This window comes from Fundulus heteroclitus, chromosome 22, assembly GCF_011125445.2.
Source record: "Fundulus heteroclitus isolate FHET01 chromosome 22, MU-UCD_Fhet_4.1, whole genome shotgun sequence".
Taxonomy (NCBI): Eukaryota; Metazoa; Chordata; class Actinopteri; order Cyprinodontiformes; family Fundulidae; genus Fundulus; species Fundulus heteroclitus.
In genome coordinates this window covers 3352217-3378028 of record NC_046382.1, presented here as the reverse complement: position 1 = coordinate 3378028, position 25812 = coordinate 3352217, and the positions used below count along the sequence as shown (strand labels likewise).

The following is a 25812-nucleotide window of genomic DNA, read 5'->3' as shown; positions in this document are numbered from 1 at the left end:
CCTGTCCTGCGGAGGTAGAAATTCAGTTTTACAACCTCAGCACCATTGGGTAAATGGCGGGTCTCCGTGAAAGGCAGTCTGTATGCGTTGATCTGATTTTAGGTGTCATTATTACTTTTATTCCTTCAAATGTTTTTAATTTTTCTTTCATGAGAAAACCAGAACATTGAAACATCAGTAAACTCTGGAGACAAACCTGCAGAAAAGTAGACACTAAATAAATTTGTCTAGAAAATGATCTTTATTGAGAAGAGAATTTTTCTGCTTACATTTAAGGAGATATTTCTATGCTGCTAACCTACAAACATATAGAGCATTAATGGAGCATCAACTCCAGCTGGACTCAACTAGCTAGCTACTGCTGGACAGGAAACACTTTAAAGGACAAAATAACTCCTACATGTCTGAACTCTTCTGGGAGTTTACCTCCAACTCCCACTTCTCCAGAAAATCCTGCAGGTTTAGATTGAAAACGTCGATGCCTTTAGGAGATAGGTGGATGCCATCGCCCCGGTACAGGCCCGTGTTCGTGCCACACCGAATGTTATCATGCTTCACCGAGGTGCCCCCCAGCTCTGAGACAATGTTGTGGATTCTACGGTTCACTGTGGTGCGCACCAGATCGACTTCATGGCTGTCCGGCGAGTGGCGCCACACCCTCCGAGGGAGGATGTTGGACCACACGAGGAGGCAGTGCGGGAATATGCTCCTTATGGAGGTCATGTCCTTCTTCACAGAGGCTAGCAGGTTAGTGGGGCTCTCGGTGCTCAGGTCGTTTCCCCCCAGGTGAATAATAAGGATGTCTGGGTTTGGCCAGGTGATCTTCAGCTGATGGAGCTGGGGCAACAGCTGAGACCACGTCATGCCCTGGACACCCTTCCACCAGATTGTCACCTTGCTGGGGTCCATGCCCAGCTGCATACCTACCTCTGGAGATTTGGCCCGTGACTCAGCCCAGTACACAAGTGAATGACCACAGATCCAAACGTTCTTGGGCTCGCTACTGACTGGTTTACCTGGAGATAGAAAACGGGACAGTAAGTCAATGTGCTTCAGGTTCATCTGAGAGGTACAATCTTAAAATGTCAGAATACACCACAGACCGCTTTCACAAAGATCTATTCAAGTCTTCTGGTAAAGCTGGATGGTTTTTATGAGGCACTAGAAAGAATCAAAGTTTATCCAAACTTTTTCAAGTATCAAATTATTATTGCATGATAAAGATTTTTTTGTTTAATATTTAACTGCATCATGTTAGTAATTAGTTCATTAAATGTTTGTGTTATTTGGCTGTGAAAAGTAAGAACTGGTTCAACTGATCATGGGATAAAGTGAGTTTGATTATTGGAACATTTGTACTATGTGGTTTAGTTGCATGTATTTATTTAGATATTTCAAGCACTCACCAGGATTTATATGAAAAATACAGATAAATGCAAAGTGGTGACATTTCTTCCACTGGTGTGTGGTTTGGGTATGTGCCTAGTTTAGGGGTGGGCACATAACCAGAGGAGCAGGAGGATGGAGCTGAGAAGATAAATAGTTGTAAATTCCTTTGTTCTGCCTCTTCGTTCCTGGACCTCATCTGGTCAGCAGCAGAGTGGCCCAGCACCGGTACCTTAATGGTACCGGCGATTTTTCTGCCTTCTTTAGAATAAAGTGTTAAGGTCTATCTCTGAGTTTGGGTCATCCTTAGAGGGTATTTATTTTAGTGAGCCTGCGTAAAGGAAGTAATTACCCAGAGCGGCACTAAAATGTCTGAGCACTGTTTGGGTGTAATCACTGAACAATTATTATCGACCAAAACAGCACTACTAATTACGATGAATCATTAAATTCACAGCAACAGGTATTAAGACCACAAATTTCTGACATTTAAACTATATCTGACTAAATATTGTGTCCAAGCATTTCTTTACAATTGCAATAGTTTGTCCTCTCAGGCTGCAGGTTTTCTGGCAGGAACTAAATTGGAGCATATGTATCTGAATCTGACTAAAAGAATTACACCGTGTAATATCTCTTTTTTAAATTTGATTTTGTTTATGTGCCTTGAGACGGCAGGTGTAAATTGGCGCCATATCAATCTGAAATTAACGGAGTTGCCAGGTGTGCTAAAACTCAGATGTACAGGTGGATAATGTAATGGACTGGTGGATTAACCAAGTATCTAGAAACAGGAAGCTTTGACTGAAAACCTCTTCCTTGAATTGTGTCATCAACACAAACCCAAACTATGCTTTACCCAACCTAGTTCTCTAAGTAGGACCTGGAGTTCAGACCTCAGCACTCACAGCTTGTTTCCAGTCTATGTAACTAAAGGAAGTTTGTTTAAATCGTGCACAAATAGTTCTATGCCGGAGCTGAAAGCTGGTTTTAAGTTAATAGATCTTTGTGAAATCAATCTGGAGGTGACAAAGATTACAATATTAGAGTGCAGTCCCCCACTAATGCAGGGGTGGACCATCTCCAGTCCCGAGAGCCTGCACTGCTCCAACACATCTTCATTACTGGTTGGTATTTATTGCGATAAGGATAAGTTATTGTGACAATGATAAAAGTGATGATAAATGTATTTTTAAAAAACAGTTCATTATAGTTAAAGCCCCAACAAACTATGGAGAAAACTGTCAGAGCATAAATCTAAATTTGGGTACTTAAATGTCTTTTAAGATAACAATAAACTACCACAATTGGCCATCCCTACACTACGGTATGTCATCAAATCCAACAAAGACATGATAATAACCTAGACGACATGATTAAGGTGTCCTGAGCCCAGTAAATGACTGGGACACGCAGGATCTGAGCCCTTCAGGGTTGACTTTGGACATGTCTGCTCTAAACTGTTAACCTGTTGCTTTTTCTACTTTCCTGTCCTCTTCTTATGGGTTAAAGCCCACTAGCTCCTGAAAATCACAACCCCTACCTACACAATAATTACTATATAGACATATTTGATTATAAAACCTGAATATTACAGTTTCTAAGGTGAAAAATGCTTATCGTGCATTTTGAACGTGTTGGAGCTTTAATGTTTCAGGTTCTGAAAGTTTAAAAATTGAGAGATCAAACCTACCTTTATTAAGATATTATCGTCATTCAGTTTTCATTTTAAATTACCTTATGAAACCTTCAAACTGCTTGGAGGATGAAACAATCCCAGAAACACTTAACAGCTCAGAGACCTTTACCAGCTGTCCCTGGTTTAGTTCTAATCCCTGACACAATGTTCAGATGTTGAAACAAAGCATGCAAAATGTCAACTAATGACTAAGAGCTACATTTATTAATGTAAAAGGGTTCTGCACACCAAAAAGCTCTTTGTTCTTATCTTGTTCTGATGGTTTATAACCAGTCCAGTATTTCATTTAAAGAGAAATGAAAGTCTACTTCACAGAACACCAATCCACTTTATTTTAAATAGTCTCAAGGACACTGAACATGTTGCAGCTCAGATCTTCCCCAAAATATTTAATTTGAGAAACGTCAATTTTTTTTTTTGCAAAATGCCTCACATATAAATCTATTCAGCAAAGTTTTAATGATTTTATTTTATATTTTTCACGGATGAGGCTAAGAAATTCTCCAGTCTATTCAAAATGTGCATCAAAAACATTGATGGAATCACGGCTATTGTAGTTCTCTACATGGCCAACATTTAAGTTGGGATGCAGCTGAGTATAATCCAGGTCACCAACACATGAGCCTGTACCCACTCTCTCTGTAGCCCCCCGACTAACACCCTGGACTTCTAGGAGTCTGTACACAGCATCTCTGTACCCCCCTGGCTAACGCCCTGGATCTATTGGAGCCTGTACCCAGCCCCTCTGTAGCCCACTGGCTAACCTTCTGGACTTCTAGGAGCCTGTACCCAGCCCCTCTGTAGCCCACTGGCTAACCTTCTGGACTTCTAAGAGTCTGTACCCAGCCTTTCTGTAGCCCACTGGCTAACCTTCTGGACTTCTAGGAGTCTGTACCCAGCCTCTCTTTAGCCCACTGGCTAACCTTCTGGACTTCTAGGAGCCTGTACCCAGCCCCTCTGTAGCCCACTGGCTAACCTTCTGGACTTCTAGGAGCCTGTACCCAGCCCCTCTGTAGCCCACTGGCTAACCTTCTGGACTTCTAGGAGTCTGTACCCAGCCCCTCTGTAGCCCACTGGCTAACCTTCTGGACTTCTAGGAGCCTGTACCCAGTCCCTCTGTAGCCCACTGGCTAACCTTCTGGACTTCTAGGAGCCTGTACCCAGCCCCTCTGTAGCCCACTGGCTAACCTTCTGGACTTCTAGGAGCCTGTACCCAGCCCCTCTGTAGCCCCTGGCTAACCTTCTGGACTTCCAGGAGCCTGTACCCAGGGGTCCCACTGGCTAACCTTCTGGACTTCCAGGAGCCTGTACCCAGCCCCTCTGTAGCCCACTGGCTAACCTTCTAGACTTCTAAGAGTCTGTACCCAGCCTTTCTGTAGCCCACTGGCTAACCTTCTGGACTTCTAGGAGTCTGTATCCAGCCCCTCTGTAGCCCACTGGCTAACCTTCTGGACTTCTAGGAGCCTGTACCCAGCCCCTCTGTAGTCCACTGGCTAACCTTCTAGACTTCTAAGAGTCTGTACCCAGCCTTTCTGTAGCCCACTGGCTAACCTTCTGGACTTCTAGGAGTCTGTACCCAGCCTCTCTTTAGCCCACTGGCTAACCTTCTGGACTTCTAGGAGTCTGTATCCAGCCCCTCTGTAGCCCACTGGCTAACCTTCTGGACTTCTAGGAGTCTGTATCCAGCCCCTCTGTAGCCACCTGGCTAACGCCCTGGACTTCCAGGAGCCTGTACCCAGCCTCTCTGTAGCCACCTGGCTAACCTTCTGGACTTCTAGGAGTCTGTATCCAGCCCCTCTGTAGCCACCTGGCTAACGCCCTGGACTTCTAGGAGCCTGTACACAGCATCTCTGTAGTCACTATTGCCTCACACCACTCGGACGTGGGAGGCCTGGAGACATGATGGCTCGAAATCCAATGGGGTTTCCCCGCACAGGTTCGTATCCTGTTCGTGACGCCAAATGTTATGGGAAATGTTGGAATTCTAAACAATAGTAACTGAGTTCCCATCTTTACTAAATGAGGAGACGGTGGTGATATAGTTCCAGCACTTTTATTGAGAAACAGAGCAGAGATCACATAGATGGAAAGTAATCGCACCCCGCGGTCCCACTGCAGTCTGCGTCTGCCCTGTCTCTGCCTGTCTCGCTTTTCCGGCTTCCCCTAATACTGCACAGTGGCCTTGGTTTGAGACATAAAGACAGTGTATCATAGACAATAATCATTCTATGCAGCATTCAGCCTTGCACTCAGCAACAGTGAATCTTATACACAGCCATCATGTCTCCAGGCCTTCCACGTCCGAGTGGTGTGAGGCCATGGTGACTTCAGAATAATATTTTCTATAACACCCCCTGGCTAACCTTCTGGACTTCTAGGAGTCTGTATCCAGCCTCTCTGTAAGAGGCACAAAGGGCAGTCAGATAAAAAGGAGAACTGGAAGCCTTCCTCATTTGTATAGGAAACACCATCGGTAAGAAGATGACAGCCGATAATTAGTATGCCTAAGGTGGCATAGTTAATTACTCTTTCAATGGTTCCCCTATAATCTCAGTTTGGTGCTGCCAGTTCTAGAATCCCTCTGAACATGTTATGTAGCAAACATCTGGCAGCACTGACATTACACGAACCCACTCAGTTAAACTCCAATTTCTTGTACAATTTCCTTCATCCAGTCTTTCCATCAGCTTAAATATCAAGATATATGGGAATGAAGTAATATGGAACTGAGCCATCTTCTGTACTCGAACATTAAAGTCTTTCATTATCAGGCTGGTAGGGTTTGTTCAATGATAGAAAAGCAGTGAATTTGGTGGACTAATGTGTTTAAGAAATGCTCATCTGTGCATTGTTTTTAACTGATTTTCATTTCACTTCCTAAATTCCATACTGGACCATCCTAATCTAAACTGGATGCTCACCCTTGTATGCCAACGATGCAAGACCGCTGCACAACATGGAGAAGTTAGACCTTTGAGATGAGGTCACAAGGTCAGGAAAAACTTGACTCCTTAAAAAGGTTTATATTAGACTCTTAGAAAGTGAACCCATCTCTAAGTCTGAGTTAACCAGACCGAAAACTGTGATCAGACTGTAAACTCTGGCCTGAGTGGTACATTATCCCCAATTAACCATTAACAAATACAAATATCTTGAAATATTCAGCAAAAGTACAGTTTGTTAAATAAAACTTTATATTTAATAAAAGTGTCTCAACTTATACATGCAGAGAAGAACAGTATCAATCTTAATAAAGCCCTATCTAGAACTCACCATTTAGAGAAAACTGATTCTAAACTCTTCAGACCAACTTTAAAATCTGAGAAACAATCACGGCCATTACAGAATTTTACTGTTCTGTTGGCCTTGATGGTTGATGGTACATCTGCTGAAATAATGCAGCCTAAATCCTTAAATATAAAACTAAACCCTCAGTGCAGAACAAGGAAGTAGTAACTGAGAACAGAGGTGTTCATTGTTTAACTTTTTAAACCAATAAAGACTTTTAGCAGCGAGATATTTTCCAGGTACTAGAAAACCTCAGTTAAAGCTGGCTGACAGAAGACTTACACTAGCAGAACACCGACTTGATTTACTTGGTTGTTTTTTTACTTACTTTGTGCCACCTTTATAAAGTCTAAAACCCTTTGCTGGATTGTAGACTCTGCTTGTTTCAGCTTAGGTTGAAGGAAACCGAAACGGAGCAAATGTGACTTACCCGGACGAAGTTAAGACTGGGCTTAAAGACGCAACACGAACAAAACGCAACATCCGGAGAAAAGGAAAAACAGGGACTTCTAGCAGATTTTGGGAGGCTTTTCTGTTGTCAGGAAGCCATTAGGCTTTTATCAACATGGCTTTTTTTGCTGAGAATAAACAGATCTGCACAAATAAAAAAGACATCTGGGTATTTAGTTGAATTCACTCCCTAAAACTAAGTTTTAGCTTGTACAGTTTCTCACACATTACTGTGATTTAAGCTGCGACTGATTTAAGTTGATGACTGAATCATTCTACTCTAACAGATGATACTAACACTCACATATAGGTCTTACTGCTTTTAGCATTACTTGTCTATGGTAAAAAAACAAAAACAAAGTAGCAGCAGGTTTCCAACAACTAACTTACACTAACTGATCAGCCCTAGTTATCTGAATCATTGCATGACTGACTAAACTGAAGCCTGGACTGGTAAAGCCATGTCTACAAAAAGCCATCCTGACCTACAGGGCTCACCAAGTCGTGAAGCAGATCTTCTTCTTCAGGAGGTCAGCCTAAAACATTGACCGCATTTAGTCTCGAGATTCTCACTTTGGTAAAGTTCATGAATTAAGATGATGACGAAGCAGATCCTGGTCAAAGCTGAGGGTCTATTTGTGTTTCGGCAGCACCTACAAATCAAATCGTTTCTGGGAGTAAATTCAGAGAGATGGTCAGGGTCTAGGCATACATCTTTGCATTGCTGTACAGTGTCTACACTGAGTGGTCACTGCTGAGGAATAGCCCTGGCTGTCTGCAGGAAGGATGAAAGGTTCCCCATCCGCAGGCTTTACCCCAGGTGAGCTGGCTAGATCCTGAGAATGTTTGCAGGTATCTAATCTATCATTAAACTCACTGCTATGTATAGCAGTAACATGCCGGACTATATTCTATTATTGTTACATTATTATTAGCAGTTAAATCAGTAACCACAGCCTGTTCTTGACAGCATCAGTAGTTTCTGCAGGTCAGCTTTATTACGCTGGTGCAGCGCTGGGCTAGCTTAGATAAGAAAGCTGCTACATCATCATGCTAACAGGTCACAACAACGTTTGTTTCTAAAGGTACATCTGATTTCATGCAACCTTCAATAAACTTGTGGCTCGCTGCTATATAGATCCAAAGACGTTGCCTGTAGGGCTAGGCTAATGTAAGTATCTTTAGTCCACGTTAATAGGACTACTTGATCATTTAGTTTTCAACAGATTTCAATGCTGTTCCAGTTAAGTGTTTGAAAATAAAAATGCAAAACTTGCTAAGCAGCATTCTAAACTTTGTGCGTCGCTTTCTAAGTTATAATATTTCGGCTGCTCTCTATAAAGCTCTCTCCTACACAAACTGACCAGGAGCTCCATGAGCCACTATCTCATTATTTCAACATCTGAGTGATTGAAATTTGTAAAAGATAATGATGGAGAAACTCTAAATTTGACAGATGAGCTAAATCAGGTGCAAAGATTGTTATACAGGTTTACAAGCCATCCACATAGAAATGGGTCAGAATCCTACAGAACTGGCTGCAGGTCTGTGGGGACGTAGCTGACACAACAGACCCTAATATCAACAGTTAGAAAATGACTTGATGGGAACATGAGTGGATAACCTGGGAACAGGTCAGGGCTAGTCTTTGTAGGATGCAGCTGTCTGTCACTGAACGGGTTAATTTAGGATCAGAACCGGCCTGTCCTTTTACAAAATAAACTACAGCCGTCTGTAGAAGCTGACAGATACCCCACAGTGACCACAGAGTGAAGTTTAGCTGAAAAGCACAATATCTAGCTGAAAGTCCTCTCAATGACTAGCTGAGTGGAGTTTAGTATCTAAAACCACTTCATAAGATACGTTGGTTAAGTTTCTATAAGTGACTGCTGGTATAATCAGTTTAACAGCTGGGTTAACTGGAACTAGAAGTCTTACAGCAATGATAAACCCACGTCTAAAAACTGTGACAACCCAAATAACTGCATCTCTACCTTTCTAATGAAAATTTATCTGAACTCTCACCCCCATGTTACACAGCTTCCATCTCCGCTCGACCCGCTCCGGTGCCAACACCGCTGGGTTATAGTCAGTGGGAGACTCCTCTAAAATCTGACCTGCTTCTATTCTTAACAGATATATACATTATATCTCATAACATATTATAATTCAATATACACAGATCAACAGGAAGCACCATGTTTGTATTTTCTAATTAATTCACTAAAAACTTGATTTTCCTAAAACCCTCGCTATATTAATGAATATATGTGCATTTCTACAGGTGTATATAAGCAATTATATACATTAGATCAATTACTGGGTTATATACATTAACTTAGAAGATCAAAACCTAACGGTTAGACATTTATATTATTAAATGTACAAACACTAGCAACAAATACAGCTTTCTGAATTTGCCCAATGTGGGACAATAAGCCACCAATATTTCTCTCTATTCACCGCGCTTTTACACGTGAAAATGTCTGGATGAAAGAGTGAAGGAGTTTTAACTTCCACTGAATGAGCCGTTATGGTCTGACTTCTGCCTTTATGCAGACTGGCTGTGATTGTGTGGTCTGTGCATGGCTCCAGGTTCTGGACCAGAATGCATGGCGGCGAACGGCGGGTGGAGGAGGTGTAAATCTGGGGTAACTCCTTCCTGTGAAACTAGATAGCAACGAGTCACCAGATGCAGAGGAGAAACACTTTACTTTGTAGAGTTGAGATTGCAGCCGACGTCTTTCCTCAACCGAAGGTTTGAAGCATTAGGTTCACTTAACAACAGCTTTATGGCTCCATGAGCTTAAACCAACGCTGTGCTCACGGGTTCAAGGCTTGGAGTCGTGTAGAGATGTACATCTGCGCAAGTCTTAGTCAAAAACTGTCTCTTTGTCGAACACAGATGGAAAACAACGATAAACCCTTAAAAAGCAAAAGCCTGCTGGGCATTGCAACATGAATCCATAGCTTTAACAGCCTGATCTATACACTAGGACCTGGCTAAAGTCACCATTACATAAACTGAACCTAAGCAGGGTGCCTAAACTTTATATCTAGTGAGTAGCCCGGGATGTCTCAACAAACACTAATAAAGTACATCGGACTATCTTACCAGAACCTGGATTACTATGAAGACTACAGGTAACTGCTAAAAGCGGCAGTTTAGTTAAATAAAGAGTAGTGGTGCCAAGAGCAGCATGCAGGAATCTTCTCGGTATGTCGACATGTTGAGGTAGAAATGCTAACTTTCCTACACGATAAAATGTCTTGCTGGGTAAGTATGTCTGTAAAGAATGAAGACACTCTACCTGACGAGCCCAGCTGAGCATCTTTGCTCTTCTCTCCTTGTCTCTTGAGGATGAGCATCTCCTTGTACTGTTTCTCTCTCTTCTCCAGAATCCGCTGGTTATACAAATCCAGCTGTGACACAACCACAACATCTTTACCAACCCAGCGCCTTCCCACAACACTTTACAGAGCAGCAGGAGGTCAGCGGTTCTGCTTTAGACCCACCTTGTGCTTGAAAACATCGTTAGATTCAACAACATCTCTGCTGAGCTTACCTTCTCCTTCTGCTTGGCCTTTATGTCCTCGTCGGTCTCCAGTGAGGACGGCGAGCTGGAGAAGGACTGAGGCGTTGAAGGCAAACTGAACTGGACCGACTTCCCGGCCTTAGTGAGTGGCTGGGCGCTCAGAGACTTCACGGTCTCTATCAAATTCAGGCACCGCGCCACCGTTGCAGACATGGCTGACTGGTCGCAGCTTGCAGGACTGGAGCCTGCCGTGGTCACTGTGGGGGGGGCTAGGGGCTGTAAGGGACTAGGTGCACTGGCAGCTGCAGTCGAACTGGCATGTCCAATAAAGTGTTGGACTGTTTGAGTGGCGGTGGGCGTGAAAGGAGATTGCTGGGCGGGAGGTCCAGGAGGATGCTGCGGCGGACGTCGTGGCGGAGGACCAGGGGGAGGTCCTGGAGGACGCATCAGTCTGTGCTGGTGTTGGGCGGCGGCAGGTGGAGCCGCAGCGCCAGGGATGTTAGGTGTAGAGGTTTGAGTTGGGGAGACCTGGGAGATGATCCCCAGTGGCCAGTTTAGTGGCGGGGTTGGATGTTTGTAGTGAGCAGGAGGAGGCCCAGGAGGAGGTTTCGGAGAGGAGACGGTGGCTGGTGCGCTGCCCGTCGTCTTGGTACGACTCTGCAGATGTTGGGCCTCCAGTACTTTCAAGTCCTGCTGGTCAAAGAACTCGTCGTACTCTGATTTGACCGACTTTGGTCTGCTGAGCGGTTCAAGACTGGAAGATCTCACAGGGGACGGAGAATGGATATGATCCATTTCCACAGAGCCGGTTCTGCTGCTCCTCAACTCTTCTTTAGCAGAAGGAAACGTCTCTTTTTCAGCCGCTGCGGACTTGGAGCTGAAGGCTTTCTCCTTGGCCTGACTGGCCAGTTTGGAAGCCTCTCCAGAACTCAGCTTGAGGCCAATTGAACGCAGCAGACTCTGGATCTTATCGTAGGGTTCTGCCTTCTGATCGTCACTTGTTCTCTCAACTGAAGGCTGCTTGGACCTTTGCTGCTTGTTCTCTGCTTCGTGGGCTACACTGCTGCTGCAGGGGGGCTCCTGCGGCAAACCTAGAATGCGGGAGAAGCCCTTGCCATCTTGTAGAGCGCGCTCATGGGGCAGGAGATCGTCGGCATCGTGTGCCGGTCCCGCAGCCTTCTCAGCGACTACCTTCTTGTTAAGCATGTCGAGGAAGCGGTCCAGAGGGGGTTTCTCGGCTGGTGGAGACTGCGGTGGCGTTGTCAGTCTTCGTTTGGGAGAAGGGCTTCTTGGAGGAGAATCTACGGGGGAAGGAGGTCTGAAGGTGGACTGAGGGGAGGAAGGGGCAGCTTTGGTAGAAGTGTTGGGATTCTGGCTGGACTGGGAAGGAGGTGAAGACCCACGAGGTTCTGGAGACCTGCTTCGCTTGTCTGGAGGGTAGGGATCATAAGGCCGTTCTCTGTACGCTGGATCGTAGAAAGGATCGTCATAATGCTCGTTGTATACGTCGTATCGATCAGTGTAGCGTTGGCTGGTAGAAGGCGCTCCGCCACAGGGAGGCTCCCCATAGAGCCGGCTGTCGTAAGGACGCTCGCCGTAAGGGCGCTCTGCGTACAGATGAGCGTACGGGTCACCGTGGGGCTCACCGTACCGGCGACCCGCCCCGTACGGACCGTAGAGTCGGTCATAATACGGATCGTCGTAAGGAGGGCGGATGTAGTCTGGTTCTTCTGCTCGCTTCTTCAGAATGGACCGCGGCATAGTTATCCTACCGTGGTCGTAGTCTATGCAGGTCCTTCCTCCAGGCTCCAGGCCCCTGGGCTCCAACTCCACCAGGGTCTTTTTATAGGCGATCATCTCATTTAGCTCCTCCAGCTCCCGCTTCTTTCTCGCTAGCTCACTATCTACGACTTCGCCTCGCCGTGGTGGAGAGCTCGGCTCCCGCCTTCTCCGATGACCTTCCTCTCGCTCTCTGCTGGATCTGATGCTCTTCTTGGAAGCCCTGTCTTTGCTTCTCTCTCTGGCCTTTCTGGGGCTCCGGCTCCTGGAGCGACTCCTGGAGCGACTCCTGGAGCGCCTGAGTGACCTCTCTCGGCTGCGCTTGTACCTGCTGCTGCGCTCGCGCTCTTTGCTCGAGCTGCCACTCTTTTTCACCACGCGGCCAAACTGATCTCTTGGCGGACTCCTACTTTTACTTCTATTCCTGCTCCGGCTCCTGCTACGGGTGTGTTTGTGCTGAGAGACGCTGTTATCCTTTCGTAGGTTTTTAACTACCGCCTTCAGTTTGTCTGCCTCTTGTTTCCGGTCTCTGAAACGTCAGGTCAGGAGGGTGAGACATTTAAAATGCCTTTACATGCACGTTTTTCATCAGGAATATGGAACATTTACTCACTCAGTGCCTTCAGATGGTTTAGTCAGCTTGATGGTCATCTGTCAAATCAGAGAGAAACGGTGGAGGTGAAAACAGCAATGATCACAGATTCCTGAAGCACCAACACAACCCCGTTACGTCTCTCTGCAGAAACGCGACCTTTCGGCCAGTCTGAGAAAGGCTTTCAGTGTCTGAAGGTCCCTGGTCAACGTAGAGGTGCTCACCTTCCCTTTGCTGGCACACACACCGCCGAGTTTCCGAACCGGGAGGAAAGCCTTCTCAGTAAACCGTTTGATCCTGATAGCTTGGTTCCCCCCTTCTGCTGTTGGGTGCTTTGAGAACATCAGAAGAGGAAGAAATCAAAGCCCTGCATCTGAATCCCCGAGTCAAACATCCCAGCACAGAAACAAGTGACTGCTGCTATTAAATGGACCAACCGGAACGATGCTGAACTCGACCTTCTCGTTCAGCTCAAGCCTCTTCTTCTCTATCACCTCTGACATGAGGAAGAAGAGCTGAGGGTTCTCCGAACACTTGATGAGTCCAGAGTCCTCAGAGAACTCGATCACGATGCCCTGTTGGAAAGAAACACATCAGAGACACGAGCAGGTCTGCCACACCTCATCTAAGCCTGATGCTCAGGTCATGAACCTTTCCCTTTCTGGATCACAACCGGACAAGAACCAGCCTCTTTAAAGCAGTGTTTTAGTCCTGCTAAAAGAATCGAACGGACACCACCGCAGGTCTTACATGGTGACGTTTTTCTATGGACTCTTCAAAGCAGTCGGGAAGAATTTCAAGGAAGGTCGCCCGCTCCTCTTTGGTCTCCCGGTGCGTGGCGAGGCTGAAGCGCACCTTGAGGGTCAAAGTTGGAGGAAAACACAGCGATCAGCTTCTATTCAGGGTGTAACGCCACAGAAGATAACGAAAAGGCAGAGCCGTCTCCCCAGGAGCCACGGCATGTCCTCACCTTGTCTCCGACCAGAATGGTGGCCGTCGTCAGCAGGTCATTGGGGCCGAAGGAGAGCTGCTTCTGGTTGCCGTTGATGGTCATCACCAGTCGACCCATTTCAGGTTCTGAAGCTACTTTTCCTGCAGCTTCATCTGGCTTGCTCTTCTCTTCCTCTGCCTCCTCTTTTTTTGCCTCCTCTTCCACCTCTTTTTTAATCTTCTCCTCTGTCTGCTCCTCCTGCTGCTCCTCTTCATCCATTTTCCCCTGCAGGATAAACATGAGACCTTGTTCTACTTGCAATGATCTCAGAAGACATTAAACTCAGCCTGAGGCACCACTCCACCTTCTCAGCGACTCCTTTCTGCTCCTCTTCCTGCTGCACCTCCTTTGGAGCAGTTCTGGAAATGGCCCTGAGGACGGTGCCTTCGAACCGCTCTTTGCTGATGTCGTACATGGAGTCCGAGTCTCTGTATCTGAAGCCGAATGGAGTCCACTGCAGACAGGGTGGCAAAGTAAGCCCTCTTTTCCAACCTGACGTTAACCCTAACTAATCATTTAACCGCCGTTAACCTTAACTAGCCATCATTTAACCACCGTTAACATTAAATAGAATCATTTAACCGAGGTTAACCTTAACTAGCCATTTTTAACCAATGTTAACATTAAATAGAATAATTTAACCGAGGTTAACCTTAACTAGCCATTTTTAACCAATGTTAACATTAAATAGAATCATTTAACCGACGTTAAGCTTAACTAGCCATTTTTAACCAATGTTAACATTAAATAGAATCATTTAACCGACGTTAACCTTAACTAGCCATTTTTAACCAACGTTAACAGTAAATAGCATCATTTAACCGACGTTAACCTTAACTAGCCATCATTTAACCGACGTTAACAGTAAATAGCATCATTTAACCGACGTTAACCTTAACTAGTCATCATTTAACCAACGTTGACCTTAACTAGCCATCATTTAACCAGCCACGCCCCATAAGCTACCTCCACCGTTTGCAGCTCCACCTGCCGCTACAACAACATCTCATTCTCACCTTGTCCTTGGCAGCAGCCAGAATGGCAGCCACCTCCTTCTTCTTCCTCTCTGCCTCTCTCTCCTCCTCCTCTTCCTCAACCTTCTTCTTCCTCTCTTCCTCCTCTTTTTTCTTCCGCTCCTCCTCCTCCCGCTTCTTCTGCGCCTGCAGGATCTTATCCACCTTGTTCCTCCTCATCCTTCTGAGCCGGATGGCTCTCTTGTCGGGTTTGTCCTGCAGGGACCAAAGGGGTTAGTCTTGCCCTGTTTCTGCTACATGGTCAGACCGGGTCAGACCGGGTCAGACTGGGTCAGACCGGGTCGGGTCGGTTCTAACAGTCACCGTGGTCACTGTGAACTCCACTTCTTCCCCGACGTCATCGGCGTTGAATTCTCTATTGCTGAAATTTTCACAGATGTCGAAGGGAATCTCGCCATGCTTGTCCGACCTTATGACACCCTCCTTGTCGCCAAGCGAGGCGATGGTACCCTGAAAGACAACAGACTGATGGGTCCGATTCGTTAACACAGAAGCTCCTCTAGATGTTTCAACGATTCGCCGACAGATTCGACTCGGAGCAGCTTTTATGGGGCTGTTAAGTCGTAACGTATCTACCACTGCTTCCGGGTCCCAGCCAGCCGAATCCGTCATTTTTGCAATTCGTGACTGTGCTGCGTTCTGTCTTAATAGATCGGAGACAAGAAAACAACTCCAGCTGTCCTTTTGTGGTTTCCCGTGTGATGAGAAGGAGAAGAGGAGATAGCTGCTAGCTGATAACTTATTATCCAGGAAATTATTAAGATGGTTTCGATTTTGCTGACTCGCCGTGCTAGCATTAAGCTAACGTGCATATGCTAACTACAGTACGTACAACGTTAACGTTTGACGTTGTAAAGCAGAAATACAAGTTTGAGAATTAACCGTAAGCATAAACCACAGTGTCATGTAGAGCTGATTTGGACCCGGAAGTTCACCGTGACGTCGGACTTAACAACCGGACTAGGATGTCGGTGACTATGGCCCGTCGAGATCAGGTGTGTTCGCAAAGGTATTCAGTCGTTAGACCGTGCGTCCACATGGCTGTGCCCGTCGTAAACAATGACGTCGTAGCGTCGCCTCAGACGCTTCCTCTCTAACCAGCTGATCCCCCACCGCGGCGTTTACGTCACATGCCCAGTGTTTTTACATGGTTGTCTGGCACAGCGCCACCAATAGGGCCAGCATAGCTACTATGCACATTTCTGTTATGTTCTTTGTTCATAACAGACGCCTGCCCACACCACAACCCCACCACCACCACGGGCCACTCGATCCACAACATTGACATCAGAAAACCGCTCACCCACATGACGCCACACACGCTGCTGTCCATCTGCCCTGAACACTGTAAACCGGGACTCATCCGTGAAGAGAACACCTCTCCAACGTGCCAGACGCCAGTGAATGTGAGCGTTTGCCCACTCAAGTCGGTTACGACGACGAACTGGAGTCAGGTGGAGACCCTGATGAGGACGACGAGCATGCAGATGAGCTTCCCTGAGACGGTTTCTGACAGTTTGTGCAGAAATTCTTAGGTTATGTAAACCGATTGTTTCAGCAGCTGTCCGAGTGGCTGGTCTCAGACGATTTTGGAGGTGAACATGCTGGATGTGGAGGTCCTGGGCTGGTGTGAATACACGTGGTCTGCGGTTGTGAACTCGGCTGGATATACTGCCAATTCTCTGAAACGCCTTTGGAGACGGCTTATGGTAGAGAATTGGACATTCAATGCAAGAGCAACAGCTCTGGTTGACATTCCTGCTGTCAGCATGCCAATTGCTCCCTCAAATCTTGCGACATCTGTGGCATTGTACTGCGTGATTGTGCTCACTATCACAGATTTAGACTGGTTTGTGAATAATATTTGAGGGAAATGGTGATATTGTGTATGTAGAAAAAGTTTTATATCTGAGTTCATCTCATAAAAACTGGGAGCAACACCAAAAGTACTGCTGGTGCAGGACACACGGCCCAACGCAGAACTTTTCTGTATAAAACGTCTGTTTTTGGCTCAAATGTGAATGTGGAGCTGAATGATGAAGTCTAAGTTTAGTTTATCAACAATTAAATAGCCAGCGGTTCTTGTGAATGCTCCACGGTTCTGATCCACTCTGATCAGCACCAGCAGCAACTTGTAGAGGCAGATTTGATTATTAGAGGACCAACAATAGTAAAGATCTGGAATAAAGTTTCAGGATTAAGAAGAAAATAATGAGCCGTTAGCAGCTGAATGACCCACTGATCAGAAACATTGCTGTTCTGGTACTGATCCAACAGGTTATTTCCACCGAGGCACTTTTACTTCTTTAAATCTGATAGAGAACCAAACTAAATGCTGGAGCATTTTGATTGGCTGCTGTTCCCCTGACCCCGCCTCCAGCTGCTGGTGAAAGCGGTTTGTTTGCTCGGGTCCAGCAGTGAGCTGGTTGTGGGTACGGACACGGACCAGTGCAGTGGACCCACTGTGGGGGGAACCAGTGGACCCACTGTGGGGGGAACCAGTGGACCCAGTGTGGGGGGAACCAGTGGACCCACTGTGGGGGGAACCAGTGGACCCACTGTGGGGGGAACCAGTGGGTCCACTGTGGGGGGAACCAGTGGACCCACTGTGGGGGGAACCAGTGGACCCACTGTGGGGGGGGAACCAGTGGGTCCACTGGGGGGGGGGACCAGTGGACCCAGTGTGCTCTGCAGGGGTGTTTACCAGTTCTCTGATCTCCTTGGTGTAGGTGAAGGTGAAGGGGATTTTGGGCTGGATGTTGGCAGCCCGCCGCTTGTTGTTCAGCATGTTGACCAGCAGGTTGATGAGCACGTGGTCGTTCTTCAGCAGAGTCACTCTACAGTCCTGGTGGTTAAAGGTAACGTTGGTCTTTATGGGCCCGATGTTGGCGTGGATCTGACCCGGATACCCGGGAACATTGCCCTGTAGGAAGGAAGAAGGTAGAAAAGGTTGGTAACCGTTCCTCCTTCCAGATCTTTAGGACCATGTTTCTGAAAAATTACATTTACATTGGTCTGTCTTGTTCTGTACACCTGGTTACCAGGTTAGACACCTGGGTAACAGGTTAGACACCTGGGTATCAAGTTAGACACCTGGGTATCAAGTTAGACACCTGGGTATCAAGTTAGACACCTGGGTATCGAGTTAGACACCTGGTTACCCGGTTAGACACCTGGGTATCAAGTTAGACACCTGGGTAACAAGTTAGACACCTGGGTATCAAGTTAGACACCTGGGTATCAAGTTAGACACCTGGGTATCAAGTTAGACACCTGGGTATCAAGTTAGACACCTGGGTATCAAGTTAGACACCTGGGTAACAGGTTAGACACCTGGGTATCAAGTTAGACACCTGGGTAACAGGTTAGACACCTGGGTAACAGGTTAGACACCTGGGTATCAAGTTAGACACCTGGGTATCAAGTTAGACACCTGGGTATCAAGTTAGACACCTGGGTAACAGGTTAGACACCTGGGTATCAAGTTAGACACCTGGGTAACAAGTTAGACACCTGGTTACCAGGTTAGACACCTGGGTATCAAGTTAGACACCTGGTAACCAGGTGTCTAACTTGATACCCAGGTGTCTAACCTGGTAACCAGGTTAGACACCTGGGTATCAAGTTAGACACCTGGTTACCAGGTGTCTAACCTGGTAACCAGGTTAGACACCTGGTTACCAGGTTAGACACCTGGGTAACAAGTTAGACACCTGGGTATCAAGTTAGACACCTGGGTATCAAGTTAGACACCTGGGTATCAAGTTAGACACCTGGGTATCAAGTTAGACACCTGGGTATCAAGTTAGACACCTGGGTAACAGGTTAGACACCTGGGTATCAAGTTAGACACCTGGGTAACAAGTTAGACACCTGGTTACCAGGTTAGACACCTGGGTATCAAGTTAGACACCTGGTTACCAGGTGTCTAACCTGGTAACCAGGTTAGACACCTGGGTATCAAGTTAGACACCTGGTTACCAGGTGTCTAACCTGGTAACCAGGTTAGACACCTGGTTACCAGGTTAGACACCTGGGTATCAAGTTAGACACCTGGGTATCAAGTTAGACACCTGGTTACCCGGTTAGACACCTGGTTACCAGGTTAGACACCTGGTTACCCGGTTAGACACCTGGTTACCCGGTTAGACACCTGGTTACTCGGTTAGACAACTGGTTACCCGGTTAGACACCTGATTACCCGGTTAGACACCTGGTTACCCGGTTAGACACCTGGTTACCCGGTTAGATACCTGGTTACTCGGTTAGACAACTGGTAACCCGGTTAGACACCTGATTACCCGGTTAGACACCTGGTTACCCGGTTAGACACCTGGTTACTCGGTTAGACACCTGGTTACCCGGTTAGACACCTGGTTACCCGGTTAGACAACTGGTTACCAGGTTAGACAACTGGTTACCAGGTTAGACAACTGGTTACCAGGTTAGACACCTGGGTATCAAGTTAGACACCTGGTTACCAGGTTAGACACCTGGTTACCCGGTTAGACACCTGGTTACCCGGTTAGACACCTGGGTATCAAGTTAGACACCGGGTTACCAGTAGTACCTTCACGCACCCCCTACGGGGCGCTCCACTAGTTGAGAAGCACCGTTCTAAGGGAACGTGCAGGAACCAACGGTCTCCAGCTAGCTGGACCTGATAGGACCTCCTGCTGCCTGAGACCCACCTTGGGCTCGATGATGGTCTGGCTGACGATGCCCTCGTACAGCTCCGGGTCCAGTATCATGTGTGGTTCCATCGGTACCTTGGAGTCGGACGTTGTCTCCTTGGGCTGGACGGAGACCTTTTCCTCATCGCTGCTCACCTTCTCCGTTCCGTCGGGGGCGCCGCAGAGGGTGAGGAGGAGGGGCTCGTTCTGTCGTTTGATCCTGATGGCGCGCTTCCCGGCCCTCAGCTGACCCATGCAAATACAAACGTTTTACAACAGAGTCCAAAAGGTTTTATTCACACTTCTACTACTAATACAACATACACATAAAACCTGTTTTAACTGTATTAGAGAAAGTTACTGTTCTTTGTGTTCCTGCAGGAGTAATTCAGAAACTTTACCATCATGACCGTGAACTCCACCTCCTCGTTGATGTCCTCCTCTGTAAAATCCACATCGCTCAGGTTCTCTCTGCTCTCAAACTGAAGCTCACCGTGTTCCTCTGACTTGATGACGCCTTCGTTGTCCTTCAGACTGATGATGACGCCCTGCAGACGACACAGCGTGCAGCTGAAGCTCAAGCACAGGTAATCTAAGAGGTGAGCTGCCGGCGGTGTCCCACCTTCTCCCTGGTCTCTCCGGTGGAGCTGAAGGTGGCGGGGATCTTGGGTTTGATGTTGGTGGCTCTGCGTTTCTCCGTGATGATGTCGTTCAGCACGTTGATGAGAACCTGGTCGTTCTTCAGCAGCGTCACCGTGCTGTCCTTCCTTTCAAACTTCAGGTTGGTGCGCACCATGCCCAGGTTCACGAACACCTGGCCGGGGTACTGCCGCTCGCCGGGCTGCAGGGAAAGCAAACCTTGCTCACATCTGGCCTCAGACTTACAGACGTCACTGCAGGTCCTCTGTGTTGGTTAAAGGATTTTAACAACCGGGGTTCTGTCATACATTACAATCACCCAGAGTTCCGGTTGCCGCCCTTATACAGCTTAGACTGAAAACCCCTGGATAAAATCTCAATTACAAATCTGGTCAGAGGTGAAACCGTAACATAAGCTACATGATAGCCTGAGAATTAGAAGATGCTGTGCCTGTGACCCTGATTTCAAACCAAATCAACCAATACCACATTTGTCCATAACAGATAAAGGTCAAATAAAAGATTTTCAGACATTTACAACAAATAATTTGGAGAAACAGGACTTGTACAGATATGTACAGCTACGTCACTGTCAATCAGGAAATGATTAGACATCTAGATGGACAGGAAGCAGTGCTTAGTGAGATACTAACGGCATATCAGGCAAAAGCCGAAAAGGGTTTTATGTTATGACTACATTAGTTATTTATGAGTAAAAAATGCATTCAACATCATATGTGAACAACATATGTGAAAACAAAGTGGGAAAGGAAATCACTGAAGAAGAAATACTGCTTGTCAGCGTGGAAATGTACAAACTCATGTTCATGGAGAGAATAGAAATGCCTGCTTAGATTTTCTTTTACTTTTTTTATAACATTTTAAGCAGCAGGAAAGAGCCTAAATGCTGCAGGCGGCGTGGAAACACACAACCAACCACTAGCATATATGTTGGTATTAAGACACAGCAATGAGACAATATTGGGTAGAAATACACAAAAACATCCAACATATTTTTAAAATAAAATACCTTCTACAGTTAAAACCCTTATTTTTGGTAACAGAATCTGACAGTGGAAGGTATCTGTATGAAAACATAATTCCAGTTTGCAGACTGAACCCCTGCTCTAGAGGAATGGTTTAGTCTACAGCTGATCCAAAATGCTGCAGCAAGAGTTCTGATGAAAATCAACCAGAGGGATCATATTTCTCCTGTTTTAGCTTCCCTTCATTGGCTTCCTGTTAAATCAAGAATAGAATTTAAAATTCTCCTTCTAACGTATAAAGCCCTTAATAATCAAGCTCCATCATATATCAGAGCTCTGATTACCCCGTATGTTCCTAACAGAGCACTTCGCTCTCAGACTGCAGGTCTGCTGGTGGTTCCTAGAGTCTCTAAAAGTAGAATGGGAGGCAGATCCTTTAGCTATCAGGCTCCTCTCCTGTGGAACCAACTCCCAGTTTTGGTCCGTGAGGCAGACACCCCGTCTACTTTTAAGACTAGGCTTAAAACTTTTCTTTTTGACAAAGCTTATAGTTAGAGTGGCTCATGTTACCCTGAGCTACCTCTATAGTTATGCTGCTATAGGCTTAGGCTGCTGGAGGACATCAGGGTCTATTTCTCTCTCTCTGCTGAGTTCTCCTACTGCTCTCCAGATTTGCATTGTTTGTTGTTATTTCAGCTTTTAACTTTTTGTTCTCTGTCTTTTATCTTTTTAGTAGGTACACCTGGTCTGACGTTCTGTTAGCTGTGACATCATCAGGGGAGGCAGATCATCCTCTATTACCATCTAACATAGAAAGAACTCCTGGGTCAATGTGAGCTTCTGAGCTTTCTGTGTCTCTGCTCTGTCTTCTCTAACATAGAAAGTACTCCTGGGTCAATGTGAGGTTCTGAGCTTTCTGTGTCTCTGCTCTGTCTTCTCTACCATAGAAAGTACTCCTGGGTCAATGTGAGCTTCTGTGCTTTCTGTGTCTCTGCTCTGTCTTCTCTAACATAGAAAGTACTCCTGGGTCAATGTGAGCTTCTGAGCTTTCTGTGTCTCTGCTCTGTCTTCTCTAACATAGAAAGTACTCCTGGGTCAATGTGAGCTTCTGTGCTTTCTGTGTCTCTGCTCTGTCTTCTCTAAGCCCCAGTGGGTGGAGGCAGATGAGCGTTCACACTGAGCCTGGTTCTGGTTCTGCTGGAGGTTCTCCTCCCTGTTAAAGGGGAGTTTTCCTCTCCACTGTCGCTTCATGCATGCTCAGTATGAGGGATTGCTGCAAAGCCATCAACAATGCAGACGACTGTCCACTGTGGCTCTACGCTCTTTCAGGAGGAGTGAATGCTGCTTGGAGAGACTTGATGCAACCTGCTGGGTTCCCTTATAGAGGACATTTTTTACCAATCTGTATAAAATGATTGATTTGACTTTGTAAAGTGCCTTGAGATGACATGTTTCATAAATTGGTGCTATATAAATAAAATTGACTTGAATGTCCAGACTGTTAATGAAACTCATCAGGAAAGATTAACGTTCTCAGTCCGTCTACAGCTTTATTATTCTACGGTCAAAATGGCCGTCCTATGTCAACCCAACGCAACACGCAGGAATGTTGGATTGATGAATAGGGAATGGAAAAAAAGAGCTTTCCAAAAAAAGTAAAAAACAAATCAACTGGACTTGTTTTCCTTAGTTGAAGACGTTTCTCTTCCTCTCCAGGAAGCTTTGTCGATTCAAAAAGTCTGGAGTAATGTGGAGTAACAAGCTTTATACTACTGCCTAACAAAGGCCTGTAATGGCTTAGATAACATGCAGATTTAACAGAAACAGGTCCACCCCTTAGTAATGGGCGGTTATTAAAGACATTAAGCCAGCAGATTGGACAGAAACTGGTCCACTCCTCTGTAACGAGGAGTCGTTAGGGTCGTTATTGGCTTGGCTTAAAGGAACAATGTTTGATCCCCTGAATGAGGGTGAGAGTTAAGGTGATGATTGGCTGGAATTAATCCTATAGCTGTGTTGTAAATTTTTGAGAGTTGGAACCTAAGGCCTCCTGTAAAAAACAAAACAAGTCCAGTTGCTTTGTTTTTTACTCTTTTTGGAATGACCATGACCTGATGACTGAGAATCTTCACCAGCAAAAAAAGAGCTTGTTCACTTTTCAGAGGTGTCTGTATCCTCTTATGGTTATGTACAATTATGTTCTATAATAAAGGAAAAAAGGCAATATTTCTTATGCTTAAATGAGCTGTTTTCCTCCATGATGAATGTGTAATTAGGGCTCGACGATGTAAAAAAATAAACAAACTGATAAAAGCATATTGATCGATGCTGCTAAATATTCTAAAGATACATTATAAGAGCAGCTCTGGCCATTTTATGCTGCTGCTTAGCAACCTTTTAAAGAAAGAACAAACACTGAATTCAATTTAACTCTTTATCTCACCAACTTCTTACCTAAAGTTTTTAAAAAGAAAAAGAGGAGTGAAGGGGTGGAGCTTGATGAGGGGCGGGGCTTTTTGAGGGGGGGTTCCCGGGTCTGCGTTGTGATTGGTCGGGAGGATGTAATGAATATTAACCTACATGATCTGCTGGAATGCTAAAGGAAGGAACACTGTTCTAATGAACAACAGACACCTAGAGAAAGTTAAGACACGTTTACATGTTTATGTTAATAAAACGCTGACCTGAGGCTCCTCGATGGCTTTGCTGACCACAGCTTCGTAGATCTCCGGTTCCACGTTCTCGGTTCCACCTGGCGCCACCTTGACATCTGTGGCTACAGCCCGGTTCTGTTCAGGGCAGCAGAGAGTGGCACAGAGCTTCAAAGGCTAACTCAGCCGCAGATCAACCGTATATGCTAACAAGCTGCTAACATGGTTGTCTGGTAGTGCTGTCCACATTTCCTGGTCAAAAGGTAATGACAGGATGACAGCAGGGACTCGCCTTCTCTTTACACGCGGTGAAGTGGACACGGACTCCAGGCTTCATGGCTTTGGGGTTTCCAAAGAAGACTTCGAAGCTGAACTGGAACTTTTCCAGATCTTCCCTCTCGATGTAGCCGAACGTGGGCTGCAGAGCAGACACGAGGTTACTGACACGGTCTGGTTAAGAACATCTGACCTCAGAGTAACGAGCAGCACGAAAGCACCCTCACCCCGATGAAGGAGATGATCCCCGTGGATCTGCCGGGAGGAGGCCTGAGGACACAGAGACGCTGAGATTAAAACTCTCCTGGGTCAGACAGCTGGAGGCTCACCAACCTCCCAGCCCACTCACTTTTCAAAGGTGCGCTTCCCCAGCAGCCCCAGGGCTTTGGCCGTCTTCCTGGCTTCAGGTTTAGGGGCGGCAGGAGCAGCGGGGGCAGGGGCGGGATCAGGGGGCGGAGCCTTGGTGACGGCAGACGTTTCAGGTTCTTTTTTGGTCTCAGCAGGAGTCGATTCACCGGGCGGAGCAGAAATAAGAGCTTTGATCTGAAGAGAACAAGACCAACTAAAAACTCACTGAGGGACCAATCAGGCTCAATCACCTGACCGGAGACGGATCGGCTGATTGGTGAGCTGAGCCCACATCCAGACTTACCCACTCAGGCTGATCGGGGGGCGGGTTCACCATGGGTTCCTCCACCACAGGCTGAACAGACAGAAAAATCAATCAGTTCCTTCATTTATCACAGCGCCATAGTTAGAACGTCACCGGGTCACTGTGGACCAGTTCCCCCACGGAACCCCCTCACCTCTGCGGTCCAAACGGGGACCGGGAAAGGCGGGAACCCAAACGGAGGCAGGCACCCTGGAGGCGGCACAGGCGGGATAGCAGCAGGGTCCGGAGGGGGTAGACCTGGCGGAGGAAGACCTGGCGGAGGTAGACCTGGCGGGGGTAGACCTGGCGGAGGGCCGGGTGGAACCGGACCCGGGGGGACAGGTCCAACAGGAACGGGTGGAATAGGTCCAGGAGGAATAGGGCCTGGAGGAATACACGGGACCGGCCCTGGTCCCCATGGCTCAGGTGGACCCCCCAGACCCCAGCCATCGTGTCCACCTCTCCAGCCCGGGGGTCCCTCCCAGTCTGGAGGAGGCCCCCAGTCATCGGGACAAGGCCCCCAACCAGGCGGAGGGGGTCCTCTGGGGTCCCACCCAGGTGGAGGGGGTCCTCTGGGGTCCCAATCAGGTCCTGGGGGCCCTCTTGGATCCCAATCAGGAGGTGGGGGGCCCCTTGGGCCCCAACCAGGATAAGGGGGTCCTCGTGGATCCCAGTCTGGGGGAGGGGGTCCTCTCACACCCCATCCTCCAGGTGGCAAAGGACCCCAACCACCGGGAGGAGGAGGGCCCCAGCCTCCTGGCGGAGGAGGGCCCCATCCCGGCGGGCCAATGTCGAATGGAGGTACGTCTTCTCCTGGAGGTCCGACAGGAGGTCTTCCCCTCATGGGTCCGTCTCCGCGGCCCATGTGTGCAGTGAAGCCGGGGACGCAGCCGCAGGAAACACCGAGGAAGTTAGCAGCTCCGTTAGCCACAGGCTAGCAAACCAAACCGTTTTAAAGCTCAGATCCGCGGGAACACTCCGCGGTTCCGCCGCCAAACGCCCGTTAATCCTCCGCTGTGGCCGTCCGACGCGGAACAATCTTTATTTCACTGTGAAATAAGTCCGAGTTTAATTATTTACGAGTTTGTTTCAGCAACACAGCGAAGGCGGTGCGGCTCTTCTTCTACGGAACCTTCGGGTAAAGGAGCGCTGCTGCCCCCAGCGGCCGGCAGGGGAAGCG

At 47.0% G+C, this 25812-nt stretch overlaps 1 protein-coding gene and 1 long non-coding RNA gene across 3 annotated transcripts; both read right to left on the bottom strand.

The window, feature by feature from the left end:
• Positions 1-218: 218 nt before the first annotated feature.
• si:dkeyp-121d4.3 lies at positions 219-25802 on the bottom strand. Its single transcript, XM_036126783.1, has 21 exons — positions 24787-25802; positions 24633-24683; positions 24330-24523; positions 24208-24250; positions 23997-24122; positions 23738-23842; positions 20051-20269; positions 19830-19976; positions 19447-19674; positions 17460-17678; positions 15059-15205; positions 14738-14950; positions 14026-14175; positions 13701-13946; positions 13481-13585; positions 13168-13305; positions 12955-13062; positions 12752-12789; positions 10390-12667; positions 10135-10246; positions 219-1016 (listed from the first exon to the last, which is right to left on the bottom strand). The coding sequence occupies exons 1-21, from the start codon at positions 25495-25497 to the stop codon at positions 397-399; spliced, it is 6198 nt and encodes a 2065-aa protein (XP_035982676.1). The 5' UTR covers positions 25498-25802; the 3' UTR covers positions 219-396.
• On the bottom strand, positions 1875-5139 carry LOC118557212. 2 transcript variants are annotated; one of them, XR_004927708.1, is made up of 2 exons: positions 4372-5139; positions 1875-4273 (listed from the first exon to the last, which is right to left on the bottom strand). It is a non-coding gene; the product is annotated as an uncharacterized LOC118557212 (long non-coding RNA). The 2 variants fall into 2 exon arrangements; XR_004927709.1 differs by having other exon boundaries at positions 1875-4220.
• Positions 25803-25812: the final 10 nt, after the last annotated feature.

What these genes read in the sequence shown, in the direction of transcription:
- si:dkeyp-121d4.3 (XM_036126783.1), bottom strand. Translation starts at nt 25,497, where the DNA reads ATGGGCCGCGGAGACGGACCCATGAGGGGAAGACCTCCTGTCGGACCT. An exon ending in CCATTCTGGTCGGAGACAAG is followed by an intron (nt 13,586 to 13,700) that starts GTGAGGACATGC and finishes TTGACCCTCAAG; the next exon opens with GTGCGCTTCAGCCTCGCCAC. An exon ending in AAACCATCTGAAGGCACTGA is followed by an intron (nt 12,668 to 12,751) that starts GTGAGTAAATGT and finishes CTGACGTTTCAG; the next exon opens with AGACCGGAAACAAGAGGCAG.